The sequence below is a fragment of the Hypomesus transpacificus genome, unplaced genomic scaffold (assembly GCF_021917145.1).
Source record: "Hypomesus transpacificus isolate Combined female unplaced genomic scaffold, fHypTra1 scaffold_61, whole genome shotgun sequence".
Classification (NCBI taxonomy): Eukaryota; Metazoa; Chordata; class Actinopteri; order Osmeriformes; family Osmeridae; genus Hypomesus; species Hypomesus transpacificus.
The window spans coordinates 1,105,712-1,131,076 of NW_025814034.1; the positions used below are offsets into that span (position 1 = coordinate 1,105,712).

The 25,365-nt window shown below is 50.9% G+C and overlaps 3 protein-coding genes across 3 annotated transcripts; all 3 read right to left on the bottom strand.

Moving 5' to 3' along the window:
* Nucleotides 1–379: 379 nt before the first annotated feature.
* Nucleotides 380–4,343, bottom strand: LOC124465896 (sodium/hydrogen exchanger 9B2-like). Its single transcript, XM_047017541.1, has 12 exons — nt 4,019–4,343; nt 3,471–3,615; nt 3,185–3,355; nt 2,955–3,097; nt 2,729–2,856; nt 1,906–2,081; nt 1,664–1,770; nt 1,401–1,550; nt 1,211–1,340; nt 1,001–1,137; nt 746–920; nt 380–672 (listed from the first exon to the last, which is right to left on the bottom strand). The coding sequence occupies exons 1-12, from the start codon at nt 4,082–4,084 to the stop codon at nt 596–598; spliced, it is 1,605 nt and encodes a 534-aa protein (XP_046873497.1). The 5' UTR covers nt 4,085–4,343; the 3' UTR covers nt 380–595.
* Nucleotides 4,344–4,866: 523 nt separating this feature from the next.
* Nucleotides 4,867–11,737, bottom strand: LOC124465901 (neuromedin-K receptor-like). The gene is made up of 5 exons (XM_047017549.1): nt 11,029–11,737; nt 9,704–9,892; nt 9,389–9,539; nt 8,455–8,651; nt 4,867–6,431 (listed from the first exon to the last, which is right to left on the bottom strand). Exons 1-5 carry the CDS (start codon nt 11,391–11,393, stop codon nt 6,107–6,109), a joined length of 1,227 nt encoding a protein of 408 aa, XP_046873505.1. The 5' UTR covers nt 11,394–11,737; the 3' UTR covers nt 4,867–6,106.
* Nucleotides 11,738–12,309: 572 nt separating this feature from the next.
* On the bottom strand, nt 12,310–24,772 carry corin (corin, serine peptidase). The gene is made up of 17 exons (XM_047017473.1): nt 24,756–24,772; nt 23,918–24,099; nt 23,640–23,750; nt 22,793–22,915; nt 22,218–22,322; nt 21,343–21,577; nt 21,020–21,162; nt 20,708–20,815; nt 20,138–20,251; nt 19,836–19,946; nt 18,230–18,353; nt 16,599–16,724; nt 15,603–15,652; nt 15,333–15,507; nt 13,902–14,173; nt 13,666–13,799; nt 12,310–13,447 (listed from the first exon to the last, which is right to left on the bottom strand). Exons 1-17 carry the CDS (start codon nt 24,770–24,772, stop codon nt 13,262–13,264), a joined length of 2,316 nt encoding a protein of 771 aa, XP_046873429.1. The 3' UTR covers nt 12,310–13,261.
* Nucleotides 24,773–25,365: the final 593 nt, after the last annotated feature.

Consider the following 25,365-nt stretch of genomic DNA (forward strand, 5'->3'; position numbering starts at 1 on the left):
CCCGCCTCCCTCCCTCTGTTCTGTCAGTGTTCTCACACTCAGAGCTGTAGTTTTACATCAGAGTTTTACAACTCTGATGATTGAACAGCTAGGTCATTAAGAGGTTGTATAAACCTACACACCTGATCACAACCAGGAACAAAACCTGGACTATTAACGCATACATACACCCACATACACACTCATGCATACATCTACACACACACACAAACGCACAGATTGAGTGACACTTTTATTGTCCTATATATCAGCTGCAGTATATCAACCCCAGGCAGGTTCACTGTGAATAAGTTCCTCTTTACAGAGACAGGAGAAGAGAGAGAGGGAGGGAGGGAGGGAGGGAGGGAGGGAGGGAGGGAGGGAGGGAGGGAGGGAGGGGGGGAGGGAGGGAGGGATGGAGGGAGGGATGGAGGGAGAGAGAGGGAGAGGTCTGAAGGTATTCTCTGTCCAGCTTTGTCCATCCAGAGCAGCGATGGAACACACCCTGCTTCCTGGTAGAGGTGGCTGGAGACAGGAAAAACCACAGCTTCACTAGAACTACAATTCCCAAATATCATGTGACTTCTAACCACTGCTGTTCTCTGATTTGCTGATTTCACATCCTGCTGTCTGCCGGTTCCATCCCCTCATTAGCGTGGTCCTCAGACCCTCCTGGGGCGTCTTCCTGAGTGCCTGACAGAAAGACCAGAGTTACACACCTGACAATGTGTGTGTGTGTGTGTTCGTGAGTGTGTGTAGTCCTCACCCTCAGTGTGTCTGTGCAGCAGTCTGGGTCCAGCCAGTCCGATCCCCAGCGCTCCAACAGGAGCTGTGGTGAGGATGGCCAGAACCGCCACCGTCAGAACATCCAGACCCAACTTCACCAGAACCTCGTCTCCATCCACACGAGCCATGTCCAGGGCAGCAGAACCTATGGCTGCCTGGAACACACACACACGGTCAGATAAATGTAGCCTTACAAAACTTAGTTTTGCTTCCCCACCTTCATACACACTCTTACCTGGACAGTAGCTTTAGGAAGCCAAGCCACAGAGATGAAGATCTTCTCCTTCAGGGTGAACCCTCCAAAGTGAACCAGGAGGAAGGTAGCCAGTAGACGAACCAGCAGGCCTGTACAGAGACAGGCCATCCCCAAGCCTGGAGACAGAGGTCATCAGCCTTGTTCCTCCTCCACATGAGACGTGCTTGTAGTGAAGGTAACATGTCTTACCCACAGTGTTGGGGTCCAGAGTGGACACAGTGATCTCTGCTCCGATCAGTCCAAACAGCAGAGGCTGGAAGATATCCCACGCTCTCCCCACCATCGCTGCTACTGGGGCCTGGGTAGAGGACACACACACCTGACAAACACACTTGATGACCGCAGCACAGACCCTGGTCCTGATAGCCAGCACCCTCACCTTGTCCTCCCCCCAGCCCAGGGCTGCCAGGAAGGCCATGACCAGGGTACACAGCCCCCCTGCTCCAGGGAAGCCCACCACTCTGCTGCCGAACACGGAGAAGACAGACAGACCCAGCAGCATCAAGCAGCGCCTCAACACCAAGTCCTCCTGCACACAGAGACAGAGAGAGAGAGAGAGAGCCAAGGTTTGTCCCCAGTGTGGTGCTAACATCATGTAGGTCTAACCGCAATCTCACTCCCTCACACAGTGCAGACCCATACCTGGTCTTTGCTGGGGAAGAGCTGTAGGAAGACTCCTAGGACTGCCCCTGCAGCTGAGCCCCCAAGAACCTCTAGCACACCGTGACCCATGTTATACCATGCCGATCCTGCAGGGGGAGATAGAAGCCAAGATAACAATGTCAACAATGCTGCAGTGGCCACTGTGTGTGTTTGTGTAGGTGTGTAGCTATGCGTGTGTAGGTGTGTGTGTGCGTGTAGGTGAGTGTGTAGGTGTGTGTTACCTGAAGCAAAAGCCACACCCAGACAGGTGGTGAAGCCGGTGATGGCCAGGACGTCGTCAAAACTCCCAGCAGCCATCAGGAGGGTGGGGATGCCCTTCTGCACCCCATAACCATCCTTCTGTAGGAGCAACATGGAGGGAACCACCACTGCTGGAGACACAGCACTCAGGACAAACCTGGAGACATGGGACAAACTTGGAGACACGGGACAAACCTATAGACACAGAGCTCAGGACTAACCTGGAGACACAGGGACAGAACACACCTGGAGACACATGGGACACACCTGGAGACACAGGGACAGAACACACCTGGAGACACAGGGACAGAACACACCTGGAGACACAGGGACAGAACACAACTGGGGACAGGGGACAGAACACACCTGGAGACACAGGGACAGAACACACCTGGAGACACAGGGACAGAACACACCTGGAGACACAGGGACAGAACATACCTAGACAGACAGGGACAGAACACACCTGGAGACACAGGGACAGAACACACCTGGACAGACAGGGACAGAACACACCTGGAGACACAGGGACAGAACACACTTGGACACACAGGGACAGAACACACCTGGAGACACAGGGACAGAACACACCTGGAGACACAGGGACAGAACACACCTGGACACACAGGGACAGAACACACCTGGAGACACAGGGACAGAACAGACCTGGACGCACAGGGACAGAACACACCTGGAGACACAGGGACAGAACACAGCTGGAGACACAGGGACAGAACACACCTGGAGACACAGGGACAGAACTTGGAGAAGTTCAGTCCTAAACAAGAGCCAGACTTGACTCACCCCAGGATGAAGCCCCATACCCAGGGGAGCCCCATGAGGAAGTGAGACACCACTGCAACTGTGCAGGCCTCCACTGTACAGGGTCCTACTGCCACACGCAAACACACCGCTTTCAGCCTCCGCAGAGCCTACACACAAACACACACACTCAGAACTGGCCCTCATCATTGCTTAGGCCTCCGTTGGGAAGTGGTCTGTGTGTGTGAAGTATTTATATTTGTAGTACCGTAGGGTCCAGTCCTAGTCCAGCACGGGTCAATATGATGGCCAGTGCGATGTTCCTCAGAGCAGCAGACCATGTTTGGTCGATGTACACCGCATCAGTTACATAGGGAACATTACGCAGCACTAATCCAGCCAGCAACATCCCTGTCACACACACATACACACAATTCAGAACATTGGTTCTAAAATGGTGTTTCCATTGAGTTTTCCAGTGCAGTTTGTGGAACATACCAAGTAGAGGAGGGAAGGGGGGGAGAGTGGGCAGCTTGATCATCCCCACCAGGTTGCCCCCACACACAGCACAGAGGAACAAGATCACTACGCCAAACAGCTTTCCTCCAGGCAGACACTCTCTCTGGGTGATGGACCACACCACCCCGAACAGCAACGCTAGCAGACATGCTGCAGATAAGCACACACACACACACACACGTGTTGGTTTTGCCCGTGCTGCTGGTGATGATGCTGGTGAGGAAGGTGTTACCTGCAGTGATGATGCTGGTGAGGAAGGTGTTACCTGCAGTGATGAAGCTAGCCAGCAGCCCTGAAGGACGCCAGCATCTGATAGCAGGGAGCCAGGGGGCGGAGCCAGAAGCAGCCTTTATGATGTCACACTGCATTCCATCTCCCATGGTGCCTGGCAGCTGTGCCTCCCTGCTAGTCTATGTAAACAGAAGTGTCCTTTCAACACGTTTATTTACCATACACCCACTTTAAAATAAACTACAAGTCCTAAATGATTTACAGCAATCAACTACAAGTTCTAAATGCTTTATATTGATGTACTAGACATTTTAGGTTCATTTACAAGTCAAAGTAAAAGTTGTTAAGAGTTCTGTGTCAGTAAACATGTAGACCTATACTAACACTGGGAGAAGTCTCAGATCATTACTGCTGGATGGATGACTTCTAATGCTCTGGTGAGAAGAAGGTAATGTCTGTTCTACAAGGTTCTGTGTGTTTTAGAAGGTTCGAGTGTGGTCTAGAAGGTTCTGGTGTGCTCTAGAAGGTTCTGGTGTGCTCTATACGGTTTGGGTGTGTTCCAGAAGGTTCTGGTTTACATACCCCTGTGTCTCTCTCTTCTGTGCCCTCCTTCATCCGACAGTACGGCTGGCTCCCTTCAACCTCCATCCCTGCTTGACACGCTCCCGCCTGGAGCACACACAGACAGGCTGTTTACACACACACAGGCTGAGCACAGTGGACTCTGAGCATCAGAAACTGGAATCTCTGTTAGCAGCAGCTACTCACTGCTACCAGCACACTCATCTGACTCATACACCACACGAGGCTGTGTGTGTGTGTGTGTGTCACTGAGGTGACTGTCCTGTCATTTACCAATGTGACAGGACAACTCAGTAAAACCCTGGTATTATATCTCTCTCCCCTCTCCCCGCCAGACTTACACACACACACACACACACACACTCTCACTCACACACAGACAGAGACACACACTCAACCCCCCACCTCCACACACACACACAGGTTAATAACATGCTTCTCTTCTGTACCATCAACAACAGACCAATCCCTGGTCAACCCCAACCACACTGACCCGGTGTGTGTGTGTGTGTGTGAGTCTGAGACAGAGTACTTAGGGCAGTGGGCAGTGTGTACACAGTGTGTATATATTCCTATACAAACAAAAAGAAAGAAGTAGAGATCAAGAGAGAGAAAGAGGGGGGGGGGGGAGACAGGAAGTCATGGATACTGAAGAGCTCTGTATATCAACTTTATTTATGTTATATTTCCACTTAAGAAAAAAAGGTACAAGTCACTGTGTCACTCCTCTTTCCACCCCCCTGTTACAGCACCTCTGCTCACTGGAGAGAGAGAGAGACAGATAGAGGGGGAGAGAGGGGAGAAAGAGAGACAGAGAGGGAGAAAGAGGAGAGAGAGAGAAGGGAGAGAGAGAGAGAAGGAAGAGAGAGAGAGGAGATAAGATATCTGTTCCTCTCTCTATCCTTCCATTTCGTCTTCTTCCAAACCTTCCCTTCTGCCTTGTTCTCACCCACACGGGGTGGCAAAGAGAGGGAGAAGGGAGAAGGGATGGAGAGATGGAGAGATGGAAGAATGGAGAGGCAGAGTTAGTGTTTGGCATGGAAAGGTAAACTGGGTTCATAAACATAAACCAAAGATGACTCTCTCTCTGTATCATACACACACACACACACATTAGCATACACACACACACAGACACACACACTTTAGCACACACACACACTAATCGCGGGCATAGACATTGTGCCTTGTTTGGCTCTGCACTTCTCTTTTTGTAAATATTCTGCCACCCTCCGTCCTGACACAGACCAGACATAACACACACACACACACACAGACACACACAGACACACACACAGGATTCAACATCAGATCTAGTTTGGTGATGTTCCTTTATTAATGCAGACAGCTGTCATATCATCTTCATTGTAGCCAAATAAAAAAATCTACTTAATCAACACAGTTTCACACAAACATTCACAGATAGTAAAACACAGTTATTATATAGATACAGATACAAAAAAAAACGTACCGTTTACGTAACCCTGCTGGTTTGTGATGGAGGATAACCTTGCTGGTTTGTGATGGAGGACAACCCTGCTGGTTTGTGATGGATGATAACCTTGCTGGTTTGTGATGGAGGATAACCCTGCTGATTTGTGATGGAGGATAACCTTGCTGGTTTGTGATGGAGGATAACCCTGCTGGTTTGTGATGGATGATAACCTTGCTGGTTTGTGATGGAGGATAACCCTGCTGGTTTGTGATGGAGGATAACCCTGCTAGTTTCTGATGGAGGATAACCCTGCTGGTTTGTGATGGAGGATAACCTTAATGGTTTGTGATGGGGGATAACCCTGCTGGTTTGTGATGGAGGATAACCCTGCTGGTTTGTGATGGAGGATAACCCTGCTGGTTTGTGATGAAGGATAACCTTGCTGGTTTGTGATGGAGGATAACCCTGCTGGTTTGTGATGGAGGATAACCCTGCTGGTTTGTGATGGAGGATAACCTTGCTGGGATACAACTGCACATACGACCAGCATGTATGTGTGTGTTACGTGTTTGAGTGTGTTTGTGTGTGAGTGTGTTATGTGTGTGAGTGTTTATGTGTGTGAGTGTGTGTTTATGTGTGTGTTTGTGTGACCCTCAGGTGACTTCCAGGTAAGAGGCTGAGGCTCTGTGGTTGCCATGGTTTGCTGGTGTAGTGGCACCGGCGTTGCCATGGAGACCAACACCTGTGGTGACCAGCCTATTGCCATGGTGATACAGCCCACTGGTCAGGCTGCCATGGCGACTGGAGGCAGAGCTCTTCCTGCGGCGGTCGCCGGGGTCACATGACTCCATCCTGGTAACATACATGCTGCTCTGGCGGTTGGCGTGGCAACGGGCGGAACGCAGTTCCATCTTGTCGTGTTCCGAGAGAGAGACGCACGGACACCAGCGTAGCACACATTTAAACCCTGCACGGAACCTGCACACACACACACACACAGTGTTGTATATCACACTCTGAGTGTGTATAAACGACTAGTGGTGGAAGCAGCAGTAGATGATAGCAGTCCCTATGCAGTTTGCATACCGGTCCAATAGGTCTACAGACGATGCCATCGCTCTGACCATGCACACCGCTCTCTCCCACCTGGACAAGGGGAATACATATGTGAGGATGCTGTTCATTGACTACAGCTCTGCATTCAACACCATCATCCCCTCCAGACTGGTCTCCAAGCTTGTGGACCTGGGACTAAGCACCTCCCTCTGCAAGTGGATCTTCCACTTCCTGACGGGGAGGCCACAGGTGGTGAGAATCGGTGACCGCACTTCATCTGTACTGATCACCAACACAGGCACCCCCCAGGGCTGTGTGCTCAGCCCTCTCCTGTTCTCCTTGTTCACCCACGACTGTGCGGCTACGCACAGCTCCAACCTCCTCGTTAAGTTTGCTGACGACACAACCATCGTGGGCCTCATCTCTGACAGTGACGAGTCAGCCTACAGAGAGGAGGTTGACACCCTGACATCATGGTGTCAGGACAACAACCTCTCTCTTAACATCAGCAAGACCAAGGAGATGATTGTGGACTTTAGGAGGCGGCAGGAGGAGGAGCATGCACCCCTATTCATCAATGGATCGGAAGTGGAGAAGGTCAGCTGCTTCAAGTTCCTCGGGGTGAACATCAGCAATGACCTCACCTGGTCTGTTCACACGGACAAGGTGGTCAAAACGGCCCGTAAGCGCCTCTTCTTCCTGAGGAGACTGAAGAAGTTTGGTATGGACTCAGTCATCCTTACTAACTTTTACAGATGCACTATAGAAAGCATTCTGACTGGTTGTATCACAGTGTGGTATGGGAGCTGCACAGACCGGGACCGCAAGGCCCTACGAAGTGTGGTCCGTTCTGCTGAGTTCATCATCGGCAGGAAGCTCCCAGCCCTACAGGACACCTACCACACACGTTGCCTTAGGAAAGCCAGCAGGATTCTAAGAGACTGTTCCCACCCATCCTTCAGTCTCTTTACCCCGTTGCCTTCTGGCAGGCGTTACCGCAGCATCCGGTCGCGCACACGCAGACTGGACAACAGTTTCTACCCAAGGGTCATCAGGCTTCTCAATGGACACTGATATGGACATTTTTACTGCACACTAGTCACTTATACACTGTCACTTTCAGCTACTGGTTGCTCTTTCAGTAACATTGCACTACTGTACCTCGCCACCAGGCTCCTGTTTGGTCATTGACAAAGTCACTGATCTGTAAATTTGCACTACTGCACTGTACTCCATTTAGGTTAGATTAGTTTATAGGGTTGTAACAGGTTTTTTTTTTTTTTTTTTTTTTTTTTTTTTTTTTTTTTTTTTTTTTTTTTGTGTATTAGGGTTAGTATAGCGTACTATTTATTGTTATCTGTAATTTAGGAAGTTTTAGTGTTAGGGTTAGTATAGTCGTTTATTTATTGCTATCTGTATATTTAGGAAGTTCACTTATCTAAGCTCAGCATAGATGTAAATTTGTTCTGTGTACTTATATGTTATGTTATGCCAAGTGCTTGCGTTGTCTTGTCTTAAGAATTTCAGTGCCCAGTCTAACCTTGTGTTGCTCTGTGCACCTGACAAATAAAAGACTTGAACTTGAACTTGAGATGACAGGGTTGAGTGTGTGTGTGTCCCGGTGGTTGACGCATCAGTAGATGACAGGGTTGTGTGTGTGTGTGTACCGGTGGTTGAGGCAGCAGTAGATGACAGGGTTGTGTGTGTGTGTGTACCGGTGGTTGAGGCAGCAGTAGATGACAGGGTTGTGTGTGTGTGTACAGGTGGTTGAGGCAGCAGTAGATGACAGGGTTGTGTGTGTTTGTACCGGTGGTTGAGGCAGCAGTAGATGACAGGGTTGTGTGTGTTTGTACCGGTGGTTGAGGCAGCAGTAGATGACAGGGTTGTGTGTGTTTGTACCGGTGGTTGAGGCAGCAGTAGATGACAGGGTTGTGTGTGTTTGTACCGGTGGTTGAGGCAGCAGTAGATGACAGGGTTGTACATGGCTGAGCTCATGGCCGTCCAGACGACTGACAGGTACACCTGCTGCATCGCCCTCTTCCTGGTCAGGTCTCTACGGAGACCAACTACCAGGAAGTACAGGTGATACGGCAGCCAGCACACAGAGAACGTCAACACCACAATGATCATCATCTTCACCACCTAGCACACACACACAGGAAACACACACAGGAAACACACACTGTAAACACACACTGTAAACACACACAGGAAACACACACAGGAAACACACACAGGAAACACACACAGGAAACACACACTGTAAACACACACGGTAAACACACACTGTAAACACACACGGTAAACACACACTGTAAACACACACTGTAAACACACACGGTAAACACACACAGGAAACACACACAGGAAACACACACTGTAAACACACACAGTAAACACACACATATAAACACACACAGGAAACACACACAGGAAACACACACACAGTAAACACACACGGTAAACACACACTGTAAATACACACAGTAAACACACACGGTAAACACACACTGTAAACACACACAGTAAACACACACAGTAAACACACAACGTAAACACACACAGTAAACACACACGGTAAACACACACATATAAACACACAACGTAAACACACACAGTAAACACACACATATAAACACACACAGTACACACACACATGTAAACACACACAGTAAACACACACATATAAACACACACAGTAAACACACACGGTAAACACACACAGTAAACACACACATATAAACACATGTGTACACGTCCACACACACATTTCCAATGATTCCTGTAGACTGTGTGTGTGTGTGTGTGAGTGTGTACCTTCCTCTGTGAGTGTGTGTGTGTGAGTGTGTACCTTCCTCTGTGAGTGTGTGTGTGTGTACCTTCCTCTTGGCGTGCAGCTGGTCAGAGTGGAGGCCAGCAGAGTCCCCGGGGATGACCCCGCCCCACAGCCTCCTGCCCACCAGGCTGTAGGACACCCCCATCACCAGCAGGGGCAGCACATACACCAGCACCAGCACCAGCACGTGGTACCTACCCAGCACAGGAGACGTCTCACACACACACACACACACACAGAGACAGACAGACCCATGTGTCCACCTATGTGCATGTGTGTATGTACAGTGTGTGTGTGTATGGTGTGTGAATGTGTGTGTCTGGTGCATGTGTGTGTGTGGTGTGTGTGTGTGACTGACAGCAGTGCATGCTCAGCTCCCCGTGGCCAGGCGGTGTAGCAGACTGTTCTGTGTGGCTGTGTCACCGTGGTGGAGTACACACACAGCGGAGATGCCAGCGCCACCGCCACCGCCCAGATACACACCATCACCGCCACGGTTACCGTCGCCGAGAGGCGTGGCTTCAGAGGGTTGATGATAGCCATGTACCTGGAGGTGTAGTCAGGAAGTCACACAGGTCAGGAAGTGTATCTGTGTGTGTTTGTCTCCTAACTCTCCCTCCTCTCTCCCTAACTCTGTCTCCTGCCTCTCTCCCTAACTCTTTCTACATTTACATGTATTCATTTAGCAGACACTTTTATCCAAAGCGACTTCCAAGAAAGAGCTTTACAAAAGAGCATAGGTCAATGATCATAACAACAAGGTAGCCCCAAACATAGCGAGCAGCCAAAACATGAAGCATAAATTGTGAAAACCAATTAAGTGCCAAAGGGAAGAACCATAAGAGCATGCAGTTAAACAATTTACAATTAAACAACATGAAACTAAAAAAGTGCAAGAGTGTACCTGTAGAAAAACAATCAACAGTAAAAATTTCACTGCGAGTACAATAATTTAAATCCGTTACAACTAACCAACAAGAGCAACAAGTCTCTCAATAAGTCATTGTGATCCTGGAGGAAACTAACATCAGGTCCAGCCAATCATTCCTAAGTACTGTTGTACTCCTGGAACAAGTGCGTCTTAAGCCTTTTCTTGAAGGTGGGGAGACAGTCAGTGTCTCTGATGGAGGTGGGGAGGTGATTCCACCATTGGGGGGCCAGACAGGAGAAGAGCTTGTGTTGGGACCGGGCGCTCTTGAGAGCTGGGACCACCAGACGGTTGTCAGAAGAAGACCGTAGGTGACGGGTGGGGCTGTAAGGCTGGAGGAGAGACTTGATGTAGTCGGGGGCAGTCCCGTTCACTGTTCAAGAGCGCCCGGTCCCAACACAAGCTCTTCTCCTGCCTGGCCCCCCCAATGGTGGAATCAACTCCCCACCTCCATCAGAGACACTGACTGTCTCCCCACCTTCAAGAAAAGGCTCAAGACTCTCTCCCTCCTCTCTCTAACTCTCTCTCCCTCCTCTCTCCCTAACTCTTTCTCTTTTCTCCTTAACTCTCTCTCCTCCTCTCTTTCTCTACCAAATTCTGTCCATTTCTCTCACCTGTATAATCACAAAATTGCATGTTTATGCTCCAGCATGACTTCAACCTCAAAAGCGGTTAAGGCTCGTCGCTCGTGCGTAAAGCCGCACGGATGACCAAACGCCTACATATTGTTGATGAGAGCAAGCTCTCTTTCTTACCGGTCTACGGAGATGGCTGTCATTGTATGGATGCTGGCAAACATGGCCGTTACCGGGAAGAAGTTGTGAAACTTGCAGTACGCGCGGCCGAAGTACCAATCACCATGCGCGGCGTACACAAAGTTCACGAGCGTGTTGAACGTCGCCATGGACACGTCCGCGAGAGCCAGGTTAAGCAAGAAGTAGTTGGTGGTGGTCCGCATCCGTTTGTGCGCGAGAATGATCCATATAACGATTACATTTCCAAATACTGACACTATAAGCACTACACTGTACGCAAACGACCATATCGCCACCTGCCAAGCGGGCTGCGCAAACTGGTTGGTGTAGTTCCCGGTCAAATTCGAAATGTTTTTCCAACTCATTATCTCACGCTGAGTTTTCAATCTTCGTCGTTAGATTCAGAGAGAAGCAGAGGTAGAGACAGATACGGAGACAGTGCGCCTGAAGCTAGGCTGTATTCATTGCGCACGCGGTCTGGCTCGTGTCATTGTCAAAGATGGCTATGTCTCCAGCACGAGCGGAGCTATCGGACCAATGACGCGGCGTCTGAGTCTGCAAAAGACGAAGGAAGCTTTATCTTCTGTTAAAAAAATCTCTGTTTAACTTTCCTCCCCATCTTTCAACGTCATTTCTTTCTCACCGTGTCCCTCTCCTCTCTGTCCTCCTCTCCTCTCTCCCTCCTCTCTCTCCTCCTCCCCTCTCTCTCCTCCTCTCTGTCCTCCTCCCCTCTCTCCCTCCTCTCTCTCCTCTTCCTCCTCCCCTCTCTCCCTCCTGTCTCCTCCTCTCTGTCCTCCTCCCCTCTCTCCCTCCTCTCTCTCCTCTTCCTCTTCCCCTCTCCTCCTCCCCTCTCTCCCTCCTCTTCCTCTTCCCCTCTCCTCCTCCCCTCTCTCTCTCCTCTTCCTCTTCCCCTCTCCATCCTCCCCTCTCTCCCTCCTCTCTCTCCTCTTCCCCTCTCCATCCTCCCCTCTCTCCTCCCCTCTGCAGTCTGTCTTCAGGGAACTGATGGTTACACCTTATGACAGCCTCACAGACACACAGCACAATTCAGTCCCGTGCCCTTGCTCAAAGCAATCTCAAATGCACGCACACACACACACACACACACACACACACACACACACAGAAAGAGAAATCAGGGGATGTGTGGACAAAGTTTATTAGTGAGATACAAGATAGAAAGTTTGGCTTTAAACACTAACAGGATCAGCAAAGTATACTACATCCCCCTGCTCCCACCCCCTTCCCCTGCCCCCCCCCCCCCCCCCCTCCTCCCCCTCCCTCTCTTCTCCTCCCTCTCTTCTCCTCCCTCTCCTCTCCTCCCTCCCCTGCTGCAGGGTGGTGTGCGTGGGTCAGAAGTGCAGACAGTGGAGAGCTATCCTCTCTAACACACCTCACATATAAAACACCAGAGGTAGAAAAACAGGCTTAGAAAATCACAAACAGTTACTCTGGAATGTTGAATACACAGACCATACAGGTGTCAACAGACACACACAGGTACACTAATGACATAAACCACAGTACAAAACACACACAAAACTGTACTCATCTCTACTAGCACTAGTAATGAAGGGAGCTCTGCTCTACACACTGCTGCCCTCTGCTGGACACACAGTCTAACAGCTGCTGCCCTCTGCTGGACACACAGTCTAACAGCTGCTGCCCTCTGCTGGACACACAGTCTAACAGCTGCTGCCCCTGAAGCTACACACAACGTTTCTAGACTTCCAGGAGAGTTCTAGAAGGTCCCATCCCAGCCTCCTTCCTCTGACCAAACTATCGCTGAAGACAGGAGAGAAGGATTGCTATAGGCACCTCTGAGTGTGCACACACACACACACACCGTAGGTACATATTGTACATGTATTCTGAACACACACATGTTGAGAGTACAACGAAGGCTGTGTGTGCATGAGTGTCTATATGAGTGTGTGTGAGTTAAGTGTGTGTGTATGAGAGTGTATACGTATATAAGTGTGTGTAACACACGAAGACAGTGGTAACATGTGGAACAAGCCGTCCTAAAACACCACTTCCTCCTTCGACGGTGGGACACAGGAAGTAAAACACCACTTCCTCCTTCGACGGTGGGACACAGGAAGTAGAGAAGAAAGGTCCTCCTCTTCCTACTCTACACTTACGTGGTTGGCAGGGGGAGAGTGGGGATGCGCATACCAGAGAGTGTGTGTCTGTGTGTGTGTGTGTGTGTGTGTGTGTGTGTGTGAGAGAGCTAGTTGAGCTGGAAGGAGTGCAGGTAAATCTGTCTGTGGATCCACTGGGTGAAGTGTGTGACGTTGCTGTAGACTCCAGGACCCAGCACCTTAGAGAAGCACACCGAGCCCCAGGACGTCAGGCCAAACAGACGCCAGCGGCCCCCGGACGGCTCCTCACACACCAGGGGCCCTCCGCTGTCTCCCTGGAGACACACACACCACACACACACACCACACACACACACATCACAAACACACCAAACACACACACACACAATATTTGAGCACTGTTTCTTGAGAGACAGAGGCAGTCAGTCAGACAGACAGACAGACAGACAGACAGACAGACACACAGACAAACAGACAGTCAGACAGACAGACAAACAGACAGACAGACAGACAGACAGACAGACAGACTCACCATGCAGGAGTCAACCGTGCCTGCCTCGTAGCCGGCACACAGCATGCGTGAGGTGATGGTCTTGGTGTCAAAGTAGGCCTGGCACTGAGGCAGGGAGATGATCCTCACCTCTCCCTCCTGCAGCTTGAAGGGCACTGAGGACAGCACACCTGGCCTTTAGGAGGGGGAGGGGGGGGCTTGCGATGATAGTGTGTGTGTGTGTGTGTGTCAGTGTGTAGTGTGTGTGCTCCACTCACTGCGGTTGCCCATGTGTCCCCAGCCTGTGATGTAGCAGTAGGTGTCTGGGATGGGCAGCTGTCCTGGGCGGGGCAGGCAGACCGGCTGCACGTAGCTGGTGACCTGCACCGCCCGGGCCAGCTGCACCACGCTGATGTCGTAGTCCACCACGGCCCGGCTGTAGCGGGGGTGAGCGATGATGCGAGTGACGCCGCTGCTCTGTCGGTGGGGGGAAGGGTGGTCCAGGTTGGTGATGCCCAGAACCACCTTCCACTGATCAGCACTCTCCCTCCTAGGACACACACGCCACACAGAGACACACACACATCACAGATACACACACACACAGAGACAGACACACCACACAGAGACACACACACACAGAGACACACACACATCACAGAGACACACGCCACACAGAGACACACACACACATCACAGAGAGTCACACACACACATCACAGAGACACACACACCACACATCACAGAGACACACACACCACACAGAGACACACACACATCACAGAGACACACGCCACACAGAGACACACACACATCACAGAGACACGCACGCCACACAGAGACACACACACATCACAGAGACACACACACACATCACAGAGACACACACACCACACAGAGAGACACACGCCACACAGAGACACACACACACGCCACACAGAGACACACACACGCCACACAGAGACACACACACATCACAGATAGACACACGCCACACAGAGACACACACACATCACAGAGACACACACGCCACACAGAGACACACACACATCACAGAGACACACGCGCCACACAGAGACACACACACACATCACAGAGAGACACACACACACATCACAGAGACACACACACCACACATCACAGAGACACACACACCACACAGAGACACACACACATCACAGAGACACACGCCACACAGAGACACACACACATCACAGAGACACACACACACATCACAGAGACACACACACCACACAGAGAGACACACGCCACACAGAGACACACACACGCCACACAGAGACACACACACATCACAGATAGACACACGCCACACAGAGACACACACACATCACAGAGACACACACGCCACACAGAGACACACACACATCACAGAGAGACACACACACACATCACAGAGACACACACACCACACAGAGACACAGACACATCACAGAGACACACACACCACACAGAGACACACACACATCACAGAGAGACACACACACACATCACAGAGACACACACACCACACAGAGACACACACACATCACAGAGACACACACACATCACAGAGACACACACACATCACAGAGACACACACACCACGTACACACATACACACAGTCAAATTATAGTGTACATACATTTCTTTGTTGTACGCATCAAATAGACACACACACCCTCACAGGCGCACACACACAGTCCCTCACCCCTCAAAGCAGTGTGCGACCGTGAGGGCCCACCGTGGAGAGATGAGGACACAGCCACAGATGTGTCCACTGGGCTCGCTCTGCAGGGAGCACTGCCAGGGCCAGCGGCCAGGCCGGGACACACGACCCCCCAGCACACGCTTGTACACACGCCCCGCAGGCCGACGCCCACAGTCTGGGAGACACAGGGTTACCAGGGTTACCAGTCCAGGTGTGTGTGTTTGTGTGTGTATGGCGTGTATATGGTGTGTGTGTGTGTGTATAACTTACCTTCACTGCTGCAGACGACAGACACTCTTCTCCTGGAGTGACAGGAGTGTCTGTAGAGCAGACAAGCATCAGTAACTCAGCACTCCTCTTCTCCTCCTCATCCCTACCTCCTCCTCCCTCTCTCCTTCTCCCTCTCTCTTTCTCCCTCTCTCCTCCCTCCCTCTCTCCTTCTCCTTCTCCTCCTCCATTTCCTCCCTCTCCTCCCTGTCTCCTCCTCCCTCTCTCCTTGTCCTCCTCCCTCCCTCCCTCTCTCCTCCCTCTCCTCCCTCTCCTCCCTCTCCTCCCTCTCTCCTCCTCCTCTTCCTCCCTCTTTCCTCCTCCCTCTCTCCTCCCTCTCTCCTCCTCATCCCTACCTCCTCCTCCTCCTCCCTCTCCTACTCCCTCACTACCCTCTCTCCTCCAGCAGGTTCTAGGTTCTTACCCTCTCTCCTCCGGCAGGTCCTAGGTTCTTACCCTCTCTCCTCCGGCAGGTCCTAGGTTCCTACCCTCCCTCCTCCGGCAGGTTCTAGGTTCCTACCCTCTCTCCTCCAGCAGGTTCTAGGTTCCTATCCTCTCGCTCCAGCAGGTTCTAGGTTCTTACCCTCTCTTCTCCAGCAGGGTCTAGGTTCCTACCCTCTCTTCTCCAGCAGGTTCTAGGTTCCTACCCTCTCTTCTCCAGCAGGTTCTAGGTTCTTACCCTCTCTCCTCCAGCAGGTTCTAGTTTCCTACCCTCTCTCCTCCAGCAGGTTCTAGGTTCCTACCCTCTCTCCTCCAGCAGGTTCTTGGTTCCTACCCTCTCTCCTCCAGCAGGTTCTAGGTTCCTACCCTCTCTCCTCCAGCAGGTTCTAGGTTCCTACCCTCTCTCCTCCAGCAGGTTCTTGGTTCCTACCCTCTCTCCTCCAGCAGGTTCTAGGTTCCTACCCTCTCTCCTCCAGCAGGTTCTAGGTTCCTACCCTCTCTTCTCCAGCAGGTTCTAGGTTCCTACCCTCTCTCCTCCAGCAGGTTCTAAGTTCCTACCCTCTCTTCTCCAGCAGGCCCTGCAGGGCCGAGCCGTTCCTCTGGCTCCACTCTGGGTGAACATGGAGCCAGCGACGCCGGGGAGCCCCGGGGGGGTCTGGAACCATCTCTACTGCCACCGGAGCACTGGAAACACACACACACACCATACACACACACCATACACACACACCATACACACACACCATACACACACACACACCATACACACACACCATACACACACACCATACACACACACCATACACACACCATACACACACACCATACACACACCATACACACACACCATACACACACCATACACACACCATACACACACCATACACACACCACACACACACACACCATACACACACCATACACACACCATACACACACACCATACACACACCATACACACACCATACACACACACCATACACACACCATACACACACCATACACACACCACACACACACCATACACACACCATACACACACCACACACACACACACCATACACACACCATACACACACCATACACACACACCATACACACACACCATACACACACACCATACACACACCATACACACACCATACACACACACCATACACACACACCATACACACACACCATACACACACCATACACACACACCATACACACACACCATACACACACCATACACACACACCATACACACACCATACACACACACCATACACACACACCATACACACACCATACACACACACACACCATACACACACACACACCATACACACACCATACACACACACCATACACACACCATACACACACACCATACACACACACCATACACACACACCACACACACACCATACACACACACACCATACACACACACACACACACCATACACACACACCATACACACACACCATACACACACCATACACACACACCATACACACACACCATACACACACCATACACACACCATACACACACCATACACACACAGCATACACACACCATACACACACCATACACACACCATACACACACACCATACACACACCATACACACACCATACACACACACCATACACACACCATACACACACACCATACACACACCATACACACACACCATACACACACACCATACACACACACCATACACACACCATACACACACACCATACACACACACCATACACACACCATACACACACACCATACACACACACCATACACACACACCATACACACACCATACACACACCATACACACACCATACACACACACCATACACACCACACACACACACACCATACACACACCATACACACACACCATACACACCACACACACACACCATACACACACACACCATACACACACACCATACACACCACACACACACACCATACACACACACACCATACACACACACCATACACACACACACAGTCACACAACAACAAAACATACACAAAGCGATAATAAATAGTAGACAGGACAAATAAAGCTTCTTTTCTGGGTTCTCTGTTTCTATGAGAGTACGTTTCCATCTGTGTGTGTGTGTGAGTAGGTGTGTGTGTGTGTGAGTAGGTGTGTGTGCAGCTGTGTGTGTGTGTCTAGCTACTGACCTTACCCTAAACCCAGCTGTGAGCAGGTGAGAGCGCTGAGCTCAGGTGTCCACTCATCAGCACACACCTGGTAGTGAACAGCTGTCCTGAACACAGTCAGCAGGGAGCCCTCTCCTGGGGACAGAGACACTGGAGGGGGGGAACACAGTCAGCAGGGAGCCCTCTCCTGGGGGGGGGACACTGGAGGGGGGGAACACAGTCAGCAGGGAGCCCTCTCCTGGGGGGGGGACACTGGAGGGGGGGAACACAGTCAGCAGGGAGCCCTCTCCTGGGGGGGGGACACTGGAGGGGGGGAACACAGTCAGCAGGGAGCCCTCTCCTGGGGGGGGGACACTGGAGGGGGGGAACACAGTCAGCAGGGAGCCCTCTCCTGGGGGGGGGACACTGGGGGGGGGAACACAGTCAGCAGGGAGCCCTCTCCTGGGGGGGGGACACTGGGGGGGGGGAACACAGTCAGCAGGGAGCCCTCTCCTGGGGGGGGGACACTGGGGGGGGGGGAGCCCTCTCCTGGGGACAGAGACACTGGGGGGGGACTCTGTGTATGCTCAGGGTGAGTGTGTGTACATATAAATGTGTATATATTAGTGGTGGGTTGTTATCAGCGTTAACGTGCTGCGTTAACATGAGACTCTTATCGGGCAATAAAAAAAATATCACCGTTAATCTATTCTCAAAGTTGGGTTGGGAGCTGGGTCTATACCACACAAGCTATGATGACTTTCACCTTGATATTTTAGCGCGGATGTATACCTAGCCAAATTGCACTGTAGGGGGCGAGAACGAGTCTTCGAACCTGTGTGTATGCCTTGTGTATGAAATTATCACATCAAACGTGACGTGCTAACATGGATGCAACTATGAAACCGCCTGGTTTGCTTCAGGGAAAATGTATTTTTAAGAAGCTTCCCAAATGGAAACCTTGACAAGACTAAGGTTGTTTGCACCTTGTGCTATACAGAATTAGTTTACTGTAGGAGTTCTTCCAGTCTGAAATATCACCTAAACGCAAATAATCCCTTAGCTAATACGGAAGATGCCGGGCCAAGCACTGATGTAGCGCAGGGGAAGAGTTGTCGTCAAACGTTTGAGTGCAACCGAGGCAAGCCCGTCAGCACAGCTCTATCAGCCAAGCTAACTAATCTAATAAACACAAGTACATCTTATTGAACATAATTTATTATGTCACCAATCACCAATTATCATAATAGAACAGCTTTCTCAAGCAGTTTGTGATGCATTTTGGAAACAGGAGATGAGACCCTGGTCTAATGCGCCACCTGGCTTGAGAAACCCGTTCTCAAAGACTTACTTTCAGTCATTATTTGGGTAGCACACATTCTGAATGCCTTCGGTGGAATTCAAATGAGCCGTTTTAATCTAGATTAACGCCAAGATTACAATGAGATTAATGTAGATAAAAAAATATATCTATGCCCACCACTAGTATATATATAAGTGTGTGCGTGTATATGAGTGTGTGTGTATATAAGTGTGTGTGTGTATATGAGTGTGTGTGTATATAAGTGTGTGTGTGTGTATATGAGTGTGTGTGTGTATATGAGTGTGTGTGTGTATATGAGTGTGTGTATATGAGTGTGCGTGTGTTCTCACCACAGTCCCACTCATCGGAGCTGTCTGAACAGTGCTTTCTGCCGTCGCACCACAGCGTGCGGTGAACACACTCGTGGTTGTTACACGCCAGCTCGTTATCACTGCACATGGCTGGAACACATAGTTACACTCGTTATCACTGCACATGGCTGGAACACACAGTTACACACGTTATCACTGCACATGGCTGGAACACACAGTTACACACACCAACCACACACACACACGTGGGTTTGTAACACACACAGCTACAACACAACCCCTCCTGGCTGGAACCCCCCCTCCCAGGCAGAGCGACTCACAGCAGTTGCGCTCGTCCTCCAGCAGAGGGCAGTCTGGGAAGCCGTCACAGATCATGGAGGGTTTGATACACACCCTGCTGGACGGACAGGCCCACAGGCCTCGCTCCACACACCCTGCAACACACAGGATACACACCACACACGTGAGTCTGGGTACATGGGTGTGCATATCTGTCTGTGCGTGTGTGTGTGTATCTAGGTGTATGTGTGTATCCAGGTGTGTCTGTGTGTATTTTTGTGTATCTAGGTGTGTGTGTGTATGTAGGTGTGTGTGTCTGTGTGTGTGTATCTAAGTGTGTGTATGTAGGTGTGTGTGTGTGTATGTAGGTGTGTGTGTGTGTGTACGTAGGTGTGTGTGTGTGTATGTAGGTGTGTGTGTGTGTATGTAGGTGTGTGTGTGTATGTAGGTGTGTGTGTGTATGTAGGTGTGTGTGTGTGTGTATGTAAGTGTGTGTGTGTGTATGTAGGTGTGTATGTAGGTGTGTGTGTGTATGTAGGTGTGTGTGTGTGTATGAAGGTGTGTGTGTGCATGTAGGTGTGTGTGTGTATGTAGGTGTGTGTGTGTCTCACCACAGTTGTCCTCGTCACTGTGGTCGTCACAGTCGGTGTGTCCATCACAGTGCTTGTAGGCCAACACACACCTGCCTGATCTGCACTTGAAGTGACTGGGAGAGCACTCTGTCACCACGGCAACATGCACACACACACACACACACACACATACACTTTTTATCAAGGCACTTCATGTTCTTTTCTGATAGTGTTCTTAAAATGAGAAGTTACACAGATCTCATCCCCTTCACATACACACACACACACACACTAACACACACAAACAGTCACACACCCAAAAGTGGTTTCCACACACACACACACACGCACCGTGAACGTCGGGGTCGGGCAGCAGGCAGGTGACGTTGCTGCCCTCTTCAGGGAACTGAGAGCAGTGGGACTCCTCTGGCCACTGCAGCCCCACCATCCCCAGCACAGACTCACAGTGCTGCTTAGAGCTTAGGCACAACGACCTGCTCTCACACACACATACGCACGCACACACACACACACACACACACACGCACACTCACACACACACATACATGTGGTTAAATGCTGAACTGTGGGCGTAACGTGGACCTCCACCTCCCCTCCCCTCTCCTCCCCCCTCCCTCCCCCCCTCCCTCCCCTCTCTTCCCCCTCCTCTTCACCTGCAGGGAGGGACCCTCTGCTGTGTGACAGAGTCACACTTGGGCACCAGGATGGTGCAGGCGAAGAACATGAGATAGGTGTAGCAGTTGGTCTGGACCAGGGCAGGGAACAGGGAACTCTCCCAGCTCACAGAGCTCTCTCTCTGGGACTGGTGTCCCAGGTAGTTGGGGAAGCTGGTGGAGTTGTAGGGCAGGTTCATACACAGCTCCAGGGTGATGGGCTCACAGCGACCTGCTGCTCACACACACACACACACACACACACACAGAAACACACAGTTAGATACACACAGTTTGATACACACAGAGTTGGTTTCACACAGTTAGATACACACACACAGTAGAGGTGGGGGGAACAATTGATTCACATTTGAATCGCGATTCAGTCTTCTAGCGATTCACAACGATTCACAAATGTAATTTTTTTTTGTTTTTTTTGTACTGTTATTTTTTTTTAAATTAAAAATCAATCCGTGACCCCAAGAATCAAATCAAATCGTGAGGTACCAAAATATTCCCACCCCTAACACACAGATACACCTGCAGCCTCTCAGTACTGCAGCCTCTCACTACTGCAGCCTCCCAGTTCTGCAGCCTCTCAGTTCTGCAGCCTCTCAGTACTGCAGCCTCTCAGTTCTGCAGCCTCTCGAAAGAGAGGTTTGCTAAAAAACCTTTAGCCTTTTCACACACAACACGACACTTCAGTCACAACAAGCTTCATGTCAGTCACACACAGACAGACAGACAGACAGACAGACAGACAGACAGACAGACAGACAGACAGACAGACAGACAGACAGACAGACAGACAGACAGACAGACAGACAGACAGACAGACAGACAGACAGACAGACAGACAGACAGACAGGTCTTACTGCAGTTGGTGGTGGAGTTGCGGGGGTCACAGGGTCCCTGGGCGCCACATGCAGGGGGGCAGGAGGAGACACAGCTGGGCTGACCAGGAGCACACACACCCTTACCTGGACCAGACAGGGGGGAGAAAGGCCTTACAAGTCAAACCATGTACCGTATGCAAGTATGCAACGTACACTGTGTATTTATATACATATACATGTGTGTGTATACAATAATAAGAAGAAGAAGACTTTATTTATATAGCACATTTCAAACAAGAATTGCAGCTTAGTGTGCTTTACATAAAATCAATAAAAACAATAATAATAAAAACAATAAAACAAGTGATACAAGTAATAAAAATAAATAAATACAAATTAATATATATATATACGTGTGTGTGTGTATATATACCGTATTTTCCGCACTATAAGGCGCACTGGATTATAAGGCGAACTGTCAACGAATGGTCTATTTTCGATCTTTCTGTTGCACAACACTTTCTGTGTTGCACTAATATATATATATATTTATGTGTGTATATAAATATATATATACATGTGTTTGTGTATATACATGTGTATGTGTGTACTACTCTGGTCAGGACTGCAGCTCTCCTCGTCACTGCCGTCCTTGCAGTCGTCCTCCCCGTCGCAGCGGAAGGCACTGGGGACACATTGACCACTCCGGCACTCCAGGAGACCCTGGCTCCTGCAGGCTGGGGTCAGGGGTCACAACACTCATTATTACACTGCTGCAGGCTGGGGTCACAACACTCCTTATTACACTGCTGCAGGCTGGGGTCACAACACTCCTTATTACACTGCTGCAGGCTGGGGTCACAACACTCATTATTACACTGCTGCAGGCTGGGGTCACAACACTCATTATTACACTGCTGCAGGCTGGGGTCACAACACTCATTATTACACTGCTGCAGGCTGGGGTCATAACACTCATTATTACACTGCTGCAGGCTGGGGTCATAACACTCATTATTACACTGCTGCAGGCTGGGGTCAGGGGTCAGGGTGTGGGGTCAGGGTGGAGGTGTGGGTTTTAGGGTGGAGGTCAGGGGTCAGGGTGGAGGTCAGGGGTCAAGGTGGAGGTCAGGGGTCAGGGTGGAGGTCAGGGGTCAAGGTGGAGGTCAGGGTGGAGGTCAGGGGTCAGGGTGGGGGTTAGAGGGGTCAGGGTGGAGGTCAGGGGTCAGGGTGGAGGTCAGGGGTCAGGGTGGGGGTTAGAGGGGTCAGGGTGGAGGTCAGGGGTCAGGGTGGAGGTCAGGGGTCAAGGTGGAGGTCAGGGGTCAAGGTGGAGGTCAGGGGTCAGGGTGGAGGTCAGGGGTCAGGGTGTGGGGTCAGGGGTCAGGGTGGAGGTCAGGGGTCAGGGTGGAGGTCAGGGTGGAGGTCAGGGGTCAGGGTGGAGGGGTGGTCCTGGATACTCACAGCAGTTGAGTTCGTCGCTCTTGTCCAGACAGTCGTGGTCTCCGTCACACACCCAGTCTCTGGTCACACAGCGACCGTCTCCACAGCGATGCTCTTTTTCCAGGTCACACACTGACACACAGGTCACACACAGTTCACCTACCCACATGTGTGTGTACAGGTGTGTGTGTGTACAGGTGTGTGTGTGTGTGTGTACAGGTGTGTGTGTACAGGTGTGTGTGTGTACAAGTGTGTGTGTACAGGTGTGTGTGTGTGTACAGGTGTGTGTGTGTGCTCACCACAGTGTTGCTCGTCGCTGACATCTCCACAATCGTCGTATCCATCGCAGAGCAGAGCGGGGTCGAGACAGCGCCCCGTCCCGCAGCGGAACTCCCCCGCCTCACACGCTGCAGGGACAGGGACAGGGACAGGGACAGGGACAGGGACAGGGACAGGGACAGGGACAGGGACAGGGACAGGGACAGGGACAGGGACAGGGGTAGGGGTAGGGACAGGGTTAGGGACAGGGGTAGGGGCAGGGGCAGGGTTAGGGACAGGGTTAGGGACAGGGACAGGGACAGGGACAGGGTTAGGGACAGGGACAGGGTTAGGGACAGGGTTAGGGACAGGGGTAGGGACAGGGGTAGGGACAGGGGTAGGGACAGGGGTAGGGACAGGGACAGGGTTAGGGACAGGGTTAGGGACAGGGACAGGGACAGGGACAGGGACAGGGACAGGGACAGGGACAGGGACAGGGACAGGGACAGGGACAGGGTTAGGGACAGGGACAGGGACAGGGACAGGGACAGGGTTAGGGACAGGGTTAGGGACAGGGGTAGGGACAGGGGTAGGGACAGGGACAGGGTTAGGGACAGGGTTAGGGACAGGGGTAGGGGTAGGGACAGGGACAGGGTTAGGGACAGGGGTAGGGACAGGGGTAGGGACAGGGGTAGGGACAGGGGTAGAGGTAGGGACAGGGACAGGGACAGGGACAGGGACAGGGACAGGGACAGGGACAGGGACAGGGTTAGGGACAGGGTTAGGGACAGGGGTAGGGACAGGGGTAGGGACAGGGGTAGGGACAGGGTTAGGCTGCAGGGACATGCTGCTTCATGGAACCTTCATGTCAAGTTTTGCCCATTCACTACCTTCATGCCTGAGTATTTAACATCCGTCAGCATAGGGCTGGGCGATAATTTTCGCAGTAATGACTTCCCTCAATAAAAAGCAGGAAGTTGCCGAGAAATGGTAGCCTACACTCACTAAATAATACTGAGCACCTCAAGTGGAGTAGCTAATGTTAACCGCAGAAAATTAGTCTTATTGCCGAAAACAGTGGCAGCGATAGCCATGGCGAGGGAGCAACTTGCAATGAAGAAATTATTGATAAAAAGGATTCGTCTTCAGTTATTTGGAAGTGGTTTGGCTTTTTGAAATCCGACAAAGAGCAGAGCAATGTTCGGTGCAAATTGTGTAGTAAACAAACAGGTGGCTACCAAGTCTGGTAATAGGACAAACCTTTTTTACCACCTGAAGCAAAATCACTCGTTGGAACATGCAGAAAGTGTGAGTTTGGGCCAAGGTATTGATAAAAAGCAAGGTTTTAAAAAGCAAGTTACTCGACCCAAGGTACGTGCTCCCTGGGCGCAGACTGATCTCTCACACCGCTCTGCCTAAACTTTATGCCGAGTGTAGGGAAAAAGTTGAGGAAGAGACTTATTTTGCTACTACTACGGATCTGTGGTCT